Source organism: Anomaloglossus baeobatrachus, chromosome 2 (genome assembly GCF_048569485.1).
Source record: "Anomaloglossus baeobatrachus isolate aAnoBae1 chromosome 2, aAnoBae1.hap1, whole genome shotgun sequence".
Classification (NCBI taxonomy): domain Eukaryota; kingdom Metazoa; phylum Chordata; class Amphibia; order Anura; family Aromobatidae; genus Anomaloglossus; species Anomaloglossus baeobatrachus.
This window is the reverse complement of record NC_134354.1, coordinates 730,438,712-730,451,909: the sequence shown is the minus strand read 5'-3', so window position 1 is coordinate 730,451,909 and position 13,198 is coordinate 730,438,712. Positions and strand designations below refer to the sequence as shown.

General features: G+C 47.3%; 1 protein-coding gene across 1 annotated transcript in view; it reads left to right on the top strand.

The window, feature by feature from the left end:
• Positions 1-13,198, top strand: part of CDK8 (cyclin dependent kinase 8) — a 137,505-nt gene that overhangs the window by 108,149 nt on the left and 16,158 nt on the right. Inside the window, exons 7-10 of the mRNA XM_075334632.1 lie at positions 1,293-1,436; positions 2,929-2,998; positions 9,967-10,039; positions 11,401-11,498. Coding sequence (XP_075190747.1) covers positions 1,293-1,436; positions 2,929-2,998; positions 9,967-10,039; positions 11,401-11,498 — 385 coding nt within the window. The remainder of the gene's footprint in view (positions 1-1,292; positions 1,437-2,928; positions 2,999-9,966; positions 10,040-11,400; positions 11,499-13,198) is intronic.

The window sequence follows — 13,198 nt, the reverse complement described above, 5'->3', positions numbered from 1 at the left end:
CAACAAGGAAAATAGCCAGATATCCTTCCGGGAAGGACCTAGCCAAAGAGTGGCTAGGTCCTTCCCGGAAGGATATCTGGCTATTTTCTGTGTTGAGACTCCTAACAGAGGCTCCACTGACCTTTTTTGATTTAAGATATTTCTTGGCCCAGTCTTGACGTTTTATCTTATGTTTCTTGTTCAAAGGTGGTGGTTTTTCAGCCTTCCTTACCTTGGCCATGTCCCTGAGTATGGCACACCTTGTGCTTTTTGATACTCCAGTAACGTTGCAGCTCTGGAATATGGCCAAACTGGTGGCAAATGGCATCTTGGCAGCTTCACGCTTGATTTTCCACAATTCATGGGCAGTTATGCGCCTTTTTTGCCCAAACCGCTTCTTGCGACCCTGTTGGCTATTTGCCATGAAACGCTTGATCGGTGATCACGATTCAACAGTTTGGCAGTTTCAAGACTGCTGCATTCCTCTGCAAGACATCTCACAATTTTGGACTTTTCAGAGCCTGTTAAATCTCTCTTCTGAACCATTTTGCCAAAGGAAAGGAAGTTGCCTAATAATTAAGCCCACCTTATATAGGGTGTTGGAATCATTACACCGCACCCCTCCTCATTACAGAGATGCACATCACCTGATTTACTGAATTGGTAGTTGGCTCTCAGCCTATACAGCTTGGAGTAGGACAACATGTATAAAAGTATCATGTGATCAAAATACTCGTTTGCCTAATAATTCTGCACATAGTGTATTTCCTGCCTTCTGCTTGACTGATGGCTCGTTGCCTGAAGTCACACATCATAGAGGCTGTCTGTCAAGCAGCAGGAGGCTGCACTGTGCGGGAATAGAGCTGGGGTGACGGAGGCTTCAGATCTCCCATAGCTCTTCAGCCTCACTTGCATATCAATTCAAATGCTGATTTCTCAGTAACACAAGAATGGACTGGTCACTTAAAGATATTGTGATTGAAAGGGCTACATTGGCATATGAACAGTTTGGGGGGTGAAATTCTGCTGATCTGTTCCACTTATACCTTCTATCTTTTGTATGTGAATAGAAAAACTCAATATACTGCTCAAAAAATAAAGGGAACACTTAAACAACACAATGGCATTTTAGTGCTGAGGTTTTGCCACAGTATGTCGCCTGCCATGTGAGCTGTGCATCCAAGGCCGTATATTTTATTAAACCTTCCGTGCTTCTTTGGACTCGCTCTCTCCTGATCTGATTATCCATTCATTTGAGTGGCCGGCGTGTACTATGCACTTTATAAACTGTGGCATTTTTTTTCTCTCCTCAGATATATGGGCTATAGGATGTATATTTGCAGAACTTCTAACATCTGAACCAATTTTTCATTGTCGTCAAGAAGACATAAAGACTAGTAATCCCTACCACCACGACCAGCTAGATAGAATATTCAATGTCATGGGGTTCCCTGCAGGTACGGCAGCTGAACTTTATTGCTTTATTTTTTTTTGTTTGTTTGTTTTTTAAACTTCTCCATAATGTGATATGTTTCTGGGAACTTTACTCATTTGGCTTAGGCTGCTTTCACACTACGTTTTTTTTAACATGCGTCATGAACGGTTTTTTTGCTGTAAAAGCGGATCCTGCTTTTATAGCAAAAAAAGCATGCAAACGCATGTGTTATTTTGCAGGATCCTGTCACTTTGTTTATGGGCGGGCATTGGAGTCATGTGATTGTGAGTGAGGGGAACTGAACGTGATAGACTGGGAGCCGACAGCTGCGGAGGCTCGTAACCAAGGTAAATATCGGGTAACTTGCTTGGATACCCGATATTTACCTTGGTTACGAGCATCCGCAGCTGCTAAAAGCCGGGCTGCCTGTTCCCTGCACACGTAACCAACGTGAACATCGGGTAACTAAGAGAAGCGCTTTGCTTGGTTACCCGATATTTACTTTGGTTATGAGTGTCTGCAGCTCTCAGGCAGGGGACAGAAGGGGGAGGGGGAGAGAGACGGAAGGGGGAGGGGGAGAGAGAGACTGATCACGCTGGGCTGGTTTCTGGGCATGCTCAGTAGAGCAAGCAGGATCCTGTCTATCAGCATGCCAGCGTTCACATGCGTTTGCGTGCAGTATAGTCAGGATCCAGCAATTTGCAGTATTTGGCCGCAGCTCAAAAACGCTACAAGTAGCGTTTTTGAAAAAATGTTAAACTGCAGGTCGCCGGATCTTCACTATAACGCACGCAAACGCAGGTGAACGCAGGTTGACGCGAGTCCATTGCAAATGCATTGAAATGAAAACGCATTGGCACTGGATCCGTTTTTGCGTTAAAAAAACGTTCAGGACGCATGTTAAAAAAAATGTAGTGTGAAAGCCGCCTTATACGTACGTGGTGTGTGTGTGTGTGTGTGTGTGTGTGTGTGTCTCAACACCAAAAAGGTAAAGTCACGGAGTTATGGTAATCACATGAATAAAATTAAAACTAAACATTCAAACAACTCTCTTTGTTAAATATAGCATATGAGCGCCGTGTGCAGGAAATCCACGTTTTTACAGCCTTTGCTATGATCAGTGAGGTTATTAATGGTAGTCTGCCAAACTAAATGCACTTGTGCAAATCATCAAGATCCGCTGCTGGCAGCTTCTTTTGCAGTTGCCGACCAATGACATCCCAGATGTGCACGATGGGAGACCAGTCCTAAGACTCTGCAGCCCGTGGTAGCAAGACTAGATCACGCAGGCTGCTTACAGAAGCACAACCAACATGCGGCCTTGTGTTGTCATGTTTGAAAGAAAAAAACAAAACTACAATCGTTAACCGGTCTATGGATCCTGTGATCTCCATGATTCACGACTTTTCCTTCTTGGTGTTTATAATTTCAATGTTGAGTAGTTTTGTCTTTCATACTTATAAATGGATAATGGCATTGTGATTTACTGCATAACTTTTTTTTTTTGTCCCTAGATAAAGACTGGGAAGACATAAAGAAAATGCCTGAACACTCTACCCTTATGAAGGATTTTCGCAGAAACACGTACGTTTTTTTTTTTTTTGTTAGGGAATATAGTTTGTAGCCCATTCTACTATACACGGTGGATCGAGTGCATTCTTGTGATATCTCGATCCATATTCACTTTATCCTTTTTAAAGGGAATAGGTCACCAGATTTTTGCTCTATTTTTTGACAGAATGATGTAGGGGCTGAAGCATGGATTCCAGTGATGTGTGCATTACTGGGCTGCTTGCTGTAGTATTGGTAAAATCTGTTTTATCTTCAAAAAAAATAAAGATAAAAATATGAACATATACCCTGCTGTAACTAAAATTAAAAACATAATGCACATAAATGAACATGGGGAACTTGGTAAACACTTTTTTTGATCAAAAAAAGTGTAAAGCCATCCCACCGCGACAAGGTGTACCCGATCGGGACAATACCTACACTCTCTAATATTTAAAACCTCACCATGGGTCAAAACAGGCCTCAATCTGAATAAGGGCAGAGAGTGGCTGGATCACAACTGGACACAGCCATGGGAACCACTAGATGATATGCCCGGATCACTGAGAAGGGGGCAACATCCTATTTGTACTAAATACAATAGACTACAGAAAACAGTGAGCCAGAGTATACCTGCAGCTTGTAAGCTCATGTTCACACTAGCCAGATGTCTCTTGTACTTGGTACAAATAGGATGTGGCCCCCTTCTCAGTGAGCCGGGCATTTCATCTAGTGCTTCCCATGGTTGTGTCCGGTTGGGACCCAGTCACTCTGCCCTTCAGATTGATATGTGTTGATACTTTAACCCCTTCACCCGGCCACTAAAACACCCTAATGACCGGGCCATTTTTTTGCAATTCTGACCAGTGTCACTTTGACGGGTTATAATTCTAGAACGCTTCAACGGATCCTGGCGATTCTGAAATTGTTTTTTCGTGACCTATTGTACTTCATATATAAGGATAAGGCTGCACATCAAACTTAGATAATGGTATAATGCCTCAAGCATATGGGAAAAATATTGGAATATACAATGAAAAATGCTACTTGCTAATTTGAACATGTGAATAATGAAATGCATACCTGCCATGAATATTAGGAAAAAGGAGATATTTAGCAAAATAGAAAAAAAACTGTATTTTTTGGCTTGCACTCATAATATATATATATTAGTGCTCACTTCAGTTATCCTATTCAGCTATTGTACTTCATGTCAGTTGTAAATTTAGGCCGATACTTTTTGCGTTTTTATTTGTGAAAATTTAGGAAATTGTGCGGAAATTTTGAAAATTTCGCAATTTTCAAACTTTAAAAATTTATGCCCATAAATCTGAGAGATATGTCACACAAAATAGTTACGAAATAACATTTCCCACTTGTCTACTTTACATCAGCGCAATTTTCGAAAGAAATTTTTTTTTCGTTAGGAAGTTAGAAGGGGTCAAAGTTCATCAGCAATTTCTAATTTTTCCAACAAAATGTACAAAATTTTTTTAGGGACCACATCACATTTGAAGTGACTTTGAGAGGCCGAGGTGACAGAAAATACCCAAAAGTGACCCCATTCTAAAAACTGCACCCCTCACACTGCTCAAAACCACATCCAAGAAGTTTATTAACCCTTTAGGTGCTTCACAGGAACCAAAGCAATGTGGAAGGAAAAAATAAAAATTTTACTTTTTAACACAAAAATGTTACTTTAGCCATAAAATTTTCATTTTTACAAGGGAGAAAAGAGAAAGTGCACCCTACAGTTTATTGTGCATTTTCTCCTGAGTACGCTGATACCCCATATGGGGTAAAAATCAATTGTTTGGGTGCACGGCAGAGGTCGAAAGGCAAGGAGCGCCATTTGAATTTTTGAACGCAAAATTAGCTGCACTCATTAGCGGACGCCATGTCAGGTTTGAAGACCCCCTGAGGTGCCTAAACAATGGAGCTCCCCCACAAGTGACCCCATTTTGGAAACTAGAGCCCTCAAATAATTTTTCTAGATGTTTGGTGAGCACTTTTAACACCTGGGGGCTTCACAAAAGTTTATAAAGTTGAGCTGTGAAAAGAATTTTTTTTTTTTTTTACCACAAAACTGTTGCTTCAACTAAGTAGCTTTTTTTTCCACAAGGGTATCAGGAAAAAATACACCATGAAATTTATAGTGCATTTTTTCCTGAGTACGACGATACCTCATATGTGGTGGAAAGTAATTGTTTGGGCGCAGGGCGGGGCTCAGAAGAGAAGGAGCACCATTTGACAGCAAAATTTGTTTGAATCATTAGCGGATACCATGTCACGTTTGGAGACCCCCGAGGTGCCTAAACAGTGGAGCTCCCCCACAAGTGACCCCATTTTGGAAACTAGACCCCTCAAGGAGTTTATCTAGATGTTTGGTGAGCCCCAAGGGGCTCTACAGAAGTCGATAATGTTGAGCCATGAATACAATTTTCTTTTGTTTTACCACAGAACTGTTACTTGAACCAGGTAGCTTTTTTTTCACAAGGGTATCAGGAAAAAATGCACCATAAAACGTATTGTGCAATTTCTCCTGAGTACGCAGATACCTCACATGTGGTGGAAAGTAATTGTTGGGCGCATGGCGTGGCTCATAAGAGAAGGGCACCATTTGACAGCAAAATTCGTTGGAATCATTAGCGGATGCCATGTCACGTTTTTAGACCCCTCCCCCATGGTTCCTAAACAGTGGAGCTGCCCCACAAATTACCCCATTTTGGAACTAGACCCCTCAAGGAATTTATCTAGATCTTTAGTGAGCCCCTTGTACTCCCAGGGGCTCCACTGAAAGTTGATAACTTTGAACCGTGAAAATTATTTTTTTTTTAAATTTTTGCAGCAACAAGGTAGCTTTTTTTTTTTTTTTTTTTTTTCTTTTTACAACGGTATCAGGAAAAAATGCACCATAAAACGTATTCAATTTTTCCCGAGTACGCAGATACCTCATATGTGGTGGAAATCAATTGTTTGGGCGCATGGCGGGCCTCAGAAGACAAGGAACGCCATTTGTCTTTTCAAACGCACAGACGCAGTGCACTGATCGGCCGCTGCAGGAGGCACGGTCGGATGAGATACAAAAAGCGCTGGGGATACGGAAAAAAAAAAGTCACGCCAAAAATTGAGCAGGGATGCTGATCCGCGCTCAGCGGGACGCACGGACTGATGCGATACTTTTTTTTCCGTATCCCCGACGCTTTTTGTATCGCATCAGTCCGTGCGTCCCGCCGAGCGCTGATCAGGGATGCACATAACGGATCGGCATCCCTGCTCAATTTTTGGCGTGACTTTTTTTTTCCGTATCCCCGATGCTTTTTGTCATGCCAAAAATTGAGCAGGGATGCCGATCCGTTATGTGCATCCCTGATCAGCGCTCGGCGGGACGCACTGACTGATGCGATACAAAAAGCGTCGGAGATACGGGAAAAAAAAAAGTCCCGCCGAAAACGGACCACGGATGCAGATACGTTATCTGCATCCCTGATCAGCGCTTGGCGGGACGCACTGACGCATGAGGTGTAAAAATGGACAGGGGATAGAGGAAAAAAAGGAAAAAAAAAAAAGTTATACTCACAGTACCCAGAGGATTAGCAGGAGGAACAGCTTTACAGGAGCAGCAGGCAGGAAGTTGGACAGCTCAGCAGAAGACCCAGGAAGAAGGACCCAGCGATGGAGGCAGATGTGATCGGCCGGTGAAGACAGGCAAGAGGACGTCGGGGAGACAGCAGAGGAGGAGGGAGATACCGTAGGAGCTGCAAAATAGAGATCACGGGGGAGGCTGGCAGATTGGGATGTCGGGGATGGGGGAGGGCAGATTGGGATGTCGGGGGGGGGGGGGGGAGATCAGATTGGGATGTCGGGGATGGGGGGGGGCAGATTGGGATGTCGGGGATGGGGGGGGGCAGATTGGGATGTCGGGGATGGGGGGGGCAGATTGGGATGTCGGGGGTGGGCAGATTGGGATGTCGGGGGTGGGCAGATTGGGATGTCGGAGGCGGGGGGGGCAGATTGGGATGTCGGGGGGGGCAGATTGGGATGTCGGGGGCGGGGGGGGGGGCAGATTGGGATGTCGGGGGCGGGGGGGGGGCAGATTGGGATGTCGGGGGCGGGGGGGGGGGCAGATTGGGATGTCGGGGGCGGGGGGGGGGGCAGATTGGGATGTCGGGGGCGGGGGGGGGGGGCAGATTGGGATGTCGGGGGCGGGGGGGGGGGCAGATTGGGATGTCGGGGGCGGGGGGGGGGGCAGATTGGGATGTCGGGGGCGGGGGGGGGGGCAGATTGGGATGTCGGGGGCGGGGGGGGGGGGCAGATTGGGATGTCGGGGGCGGGGGGGGGGGCAGATTGGGATGTCGGGGGCGGGGGGGGGGGCAGATTGGGATGTCGGGGGCGGGGGGGGGGGGCAGATTGGGATGTCGGGGGCGGGGGGGGGGGCAGATTGGGATGTCGGGGGCGGGGGGGGGCACAGGCAGGGGCCATTACGGGAGCGCGCAGGAGCAATCACAAGAGCGCGCAGGGGCTGCAAGGAGAGCAGAGGAGGAGGGAGATACCGGAGGAGCTGCAGAATAGAATGGGGGGGGGGGGGGGCAGGTCGCAGGGGGGCACGGGCAGGGGCCATTACGGGAGCGCGCAGGAGCAATCACAAGAGCGCGCAGGGGCTGCAAGGAGAGCGGAGGAGCTGCAGAATAGAGATGTCGGGGGGGCCGATCGGGATGTCGGGGGGGGGGGGGGGCGCGATCGGGATGTCGGGGGGGGGGCGCGATCGGGATGTCGGGGGGGGGGGGGCGCGATCGGGATGTCGGGGGGGGGGGGGGCGCGATCGGGATGTCGGGGGGGGGGGGGGCGCGATCGGGATGTGGGGGGGGGCGCGATCGGGATGTGGGGGGGGGCGCGATCGGGATGTCGGGGGGGGGGGCGCGATCGGGATGTCGGGGGGGCGCGATCGGGATGTCGGGGGAGGGGGCGATCGGGATGTCGGGGGGGTGGGGGCGATCGGGATGTCAGATCGGGATGTCGGGGGGCCAGATCGCAGGGGGGCACGGGCAGGGGCCATTACGGGAGCGCGCAGGAGCAATCACAAGAGCGCGTAGGAGCAATCACAAGAGCGTGCAGGGGCTGCAAGGTGAGCACAATACTCACCGCTCCTGCTCCGTGACGTGACAGCAGCGGCAGCAGCAGCGGTGGCGTGGTACCACTAGTACCAGCTAGTGCTGCACGCTGCAGACATATTGGGGGAGGGTCCCCAGACCAGCACAGGCCTGGGGAGGGCGGCCACCGGCAGATCAGACCGCCCCACTGCACACTGATTGGAGCGATTGCGCGTCATAGCATGATCGCTACAATCAGTGCTGCAGGGGCTGGGGGCGGCATGTTTGAGATCCACCTATGATCTGCTGTACCTGCTACAGCACATCATAGCCGGATCTCACAGTATCGCACTATTTCCGGCATTATTTTTACCGAAATCAGTGTGAAAGATGTGGTTGGCTGTTCAGATTTGAACAGCCAATCACATCGATCGTCGATGGGGGGTGGCGATGCCACCCCCCCTGGGGTGAAGCAAAGGTCCCCTGCTGTAAGAAACAGCAGGGGACATCATTTAAAAGCCGTTGCTATGGCCATGGCAATCAAATGAACTTTAAGCAGTAAAATTACGTCCCTGGTCGTTAAGTCACGTTAAAATAGGACGTAATTTTACTGCCCGCGGTCGTGAAGGGGTTAATATTAGAGAGTGTAAGTATTGTCCCGATTTGAGTTCACCTTGTCACGGTGGGATGGCTTTACACTTTTTGATTAAAAAAAAAAAAAAAGTGTTTACTAAGTACCCTATGTTTTTATTTGCGTTAGGCTTTTATTTTAGTTACAGCAGATTATATGTTCATACTTTCAACTTTGTTTTTTTTCTCTTATGGCCAGTGTGAACATGAGCTTACAAGTTTACGTGTACATCAACTCATACTCTGGCACAAGACAACTAGTCTTCTGTTTTATCAGCAGGAGATAATTACTAGTAATTTTATTGAACCTACCGTACACAAAGCAGCCCAGTTAGTGACTCTGCGGGAGTCAGGGTCTCTGTTTCTGCATCATGCTGCTCTCACATTAAAGCTGCTGACAAATTCCTTTTTAAAAGGTTATTCTCAAAATTGTAGCCCAATGGATTGGGGCTAAATTATTAATCATTGGGGTCTGACAGGGATACATAAAACAGGGCACTGCAGAGTCTCATCTTAAGGGTGCTTTACACGCTGTGACATCACTAACTATATATCATTGGGGTCACGGTGTTTGCGACGCACATCCGGCGTAGTTAGCGACCTCGCAGTGTGTGACGGCTAGGAGCGACGATCAATGATCGCAAAAACGTTAAAGATCGTTGACACGTTGCTTTTTTTCATATCGTTGATAGTGCATGCTGCTGGTTGTTCGTCGTTCCTGTGGCAGCACACATCGCTGTGTGTGACGCCGCAGGAACGACTAACATGTCCTTACCTGCATCCACTGGCAATGAGGAAGGAAGGAGGTGGGCAGGATCTTCCGTCCGCTCATCTTCGCCCCTCCGCTTCTTTTGGACGACTTCCGTGTGACGTCGCTGTGACGCTGCACGAACCGCCCCCTTAGAAAGGAGGCGGATGGCCGGCCACAGCGACATCGCAGGGAAGGTAAGTCTGTGTGACAGGTGTTAACGATGTGCGCCACGGGCAGTGATTTGCCCGTGACGCACAACAGACGGGGGCAGGTACGCTCGCTAGCGATATCGCAGCGTGTAAATTGCCCTTTAAGTGCAACACCGTTGTGCCTGCTCCACCTCTGCTTCAGCCATTGTGTATGGCACTTACCGATATTGGAGAACCCTCTGCCCTTTGTATGAAAATGATAGCAGTGTCTGTGTACACGTTGTGATATTTGTATGTGCCAGCAGGTGACATTTCTATGTTTTCTTGATGTTCGTTATAATGCCAATTCTATTTAGTTTGTTTAATGTTTCAATGTTTCAGTTATACCAACTGCAGCCTTATTAAATATATGGAGAAGCATAAAGTTAAGCCAGACAGCAAAACATTCCACTTGGTAAGTGATCTATTCGCTTTATATGATCCCACTGAAGGCACTGTCCTTCTGTAGAAGAGGTCCTATAAATGTGCCCCTTTTTAGATGAGTCCACAGGACGGTTTCAAATGTAATTAACCCAGACTGGTGTGGTTAAGTTGTTTAGTTTACAAAGCATCATGTACTTAAAGGGGTTGTCCACTACTGTTATATTGATGACCTATCCTCTGGTTAGGTCATCAATGTGTGGGTCAGTACCCCCCACCAATCAGCTGTTCCCAGTTCCGGAGGTGGCTGGATGTGATCGGATTGCAAAGGTATAGTGGCTGCAGAGGGTCCTGCAGATCTGATCTCGTTCATTCCAATAGGAGCGGGTGTATAGTGCACAGCTGCGGCCTCTGTGCACCTGATGGCACCCTGCTGTGCAGCTCCACAACTGATCACATTCGGCCGCAGGAAGAAGCTGATCAGTGGCGGTGCCGGCTGTGGAACTCCCCTCCTACCCATACACACACACACAGCTTTGATATAGACAAACTCATCAGGATAGGTTAGCAATGTCATATTGGAATCCAGCATAAAGGGGTTGTCCAGTACCTTTTTATATAAAAAGTTCAATCTACCAAGAAAGGACAGGTATTGTTTCTTGTGTCCTGATGAAGAAGACTGATATGTCTTTGAAACACGTTGACCTGCAGAAATGAAGAAAAGGTTTTTAATACACATCCATGGATTCTTGTGGCCTCTAGCGCAGCATTGAACCTGTTTTTTTTTTTGTTTTGTTTTTTTTTTCTTCCTTATTGTTCACCATTTTTTTTTTCGGGGCTGCTGCTGACCACTTTTGATATATGTGCATCAAGGAGTTGTGCCTATCACAACTTCAGCAGGCGAGTGTGCCTTTGGCACCTTATTTGTTAAATTTCATACCTGGTAAGACCCTATGTGCGCTCTTTTCCACAGACAAATAAAGTAACATGTTAATGGGGGCGACTGGTCAGGGAACGAACGCTCAGGGGACAAGTCCCCGCACTCATTAGCATAAGGTAAAAGATCTTTAGAAATACTTTTTCTATAAATCTTTTATCTATGCTAGTGTAAACAGGGATGGTTAGGCAGGTATTAGAAATATACACCCAGAACTGCTCGTTGTCCTGGGTGCATATCGCACCTGACAGGTTCACTTTAAAATGAAAAGTACACTTTTTGGTATTGTTTTGCTGGCTTCCAAAACAGCTTTGTAGTCCTGGGATCACTGCTTTATACATGCTTTGTATAGGACACGTAAAAAAATAAAAAGCAAGGTTGGGATCTGCAGAATATAGATTTGCAGGGTAGTTGTAGACTAATGAAAAATTGAGCTTTTTTTTTTTTTTTTTTCAAAGCTTCAGAAATTGCTGACCATGGACCCGATAAAAAGAATTTCCTCTGAGCAAGCAATGCAGGATCCATATTTTCTAGAAGATCCACTCCCCACATCAGAGTAAGTGACTCGCCACACTCCGGTTTCCTTTTTTTCCACATAGTGCATGCATCGCTCTGTGCCAGATAATGGCAGTGAGTACACTGAGCACAAATCTCCTTCTCAATTGACCAGAACATCGTATTTCTTTGTCACTCCATTGGGAGACCCAGACAATTGGGTGTATAGCTTCTGCCTCCGGAGGCCACACAAAGTATTACACTTAAAAAGTGTAACCCCTCCCCTCTGCCTATACACCCTCCCGTGGATCACGGGCTCCTCAGTTTTTATGCTTTGTGTGGAAGGAGGCACACATCCACTCATGCATTCCCATTTTAGTCAGCAGCAGCTGCTGATTTTATCGGTTGGAAGAAAAGAGGGCCCCCACGGGGCCCCCGGCATGCTCCCTTCTCACCACACTACGTCGGCGGTGCTGTTAAGGTTGAGGTACCCATTGCGGGTACAGAGGCTGGAGCCACATGCCGTTTTCCTTCACCATCCCTTAGCGGCTCTGGGAGAAGTGGGATCCTGACCGGTCATCCATTTACTGGGACCGGGCTCCCTCCGCAGCCCCTGTGGGAATCTGCCGGACAGGAGTCTATGTATCCTCAGGGACCGGGCCCTGCATCTATAAGGTACTCTGTGTCCCCATGGGGACTGTGCATAGAGCGCTTGTTTCCCGGACGCTGCAGCAGCTGCTGGTTTGAAGACCGGGACTTCCGCGCCGACCGAGCCTGTTTGTCGGCCGCGGTCTTAAATTTAGTCCCCGGCTTCATTGCGGCCTAGTAGCATAACTCCCGCCCCCGGGCCTGCCAGTCAGGGGTAAGGGCGGGACGGCCGACCTGACGTCGGTGGTGAGGGCTGGAGCATCCTGTATGTTTCCTCCCCCCTCACTGATCACTGTGGGGCCCCAGATTCCCGCACTTTCATAGCGCCGCCCACGGCTCCCTCCTCCCCTGAGAGCTCCGGCAGCCATTTTTACTACACATTCTGCCGGTGGAGGATTTTCAGGAACGAGCTCTGCAGCTCTGGGAGACCTAAGGCAGGGAATCTGGAGGACACACACTCCGCTTTGGGCGGTCGGTAAGCCACACCGGTCACCCGGTGCTGGTCCCCCTAGGGTGCCGGAGTGTGTGTGTGTGTGTGTGTATGTATGTATGTATGTATGTATGTATGTATGTATATGTATGTGTATATATATATATATGTATATATATATATATATGTATATATATGTATGTATGTATGTATATATATATATATATATATATATATATATATATATATATATATATATATATATATATATATATATATATATATATATATATATATATATATATATATATATATATATATATATATATATATATATATAATATTCTTATCCGAGTTGTTTACCCTTTCCCATATACCCTCAGTGATCACTCTCCTAGGAGACAACAGCATGTCGTCCACAAGGAGCAAGGGCGCTAAGGCACAGGGTTTTTTTGCAACCTGTACCTCTTGTGGGGCTATGTTACCTGCGGGTTCCACCTACCCTCACTGTGAGCAATGCTCGACCCCTGTTTCACTTGCTCAGCCGGAGCCTCGGTCACTAGTGGACCCCTCGGCTCAGGCAGACCCCCCTGCTTCCACTGTCCAGGCGGCAGGGACAGAGTTTGCAGTTTTTGCTGAGAAACTCTGAGTCACTTTCACAATCCATGGCTGTCTATGGACAA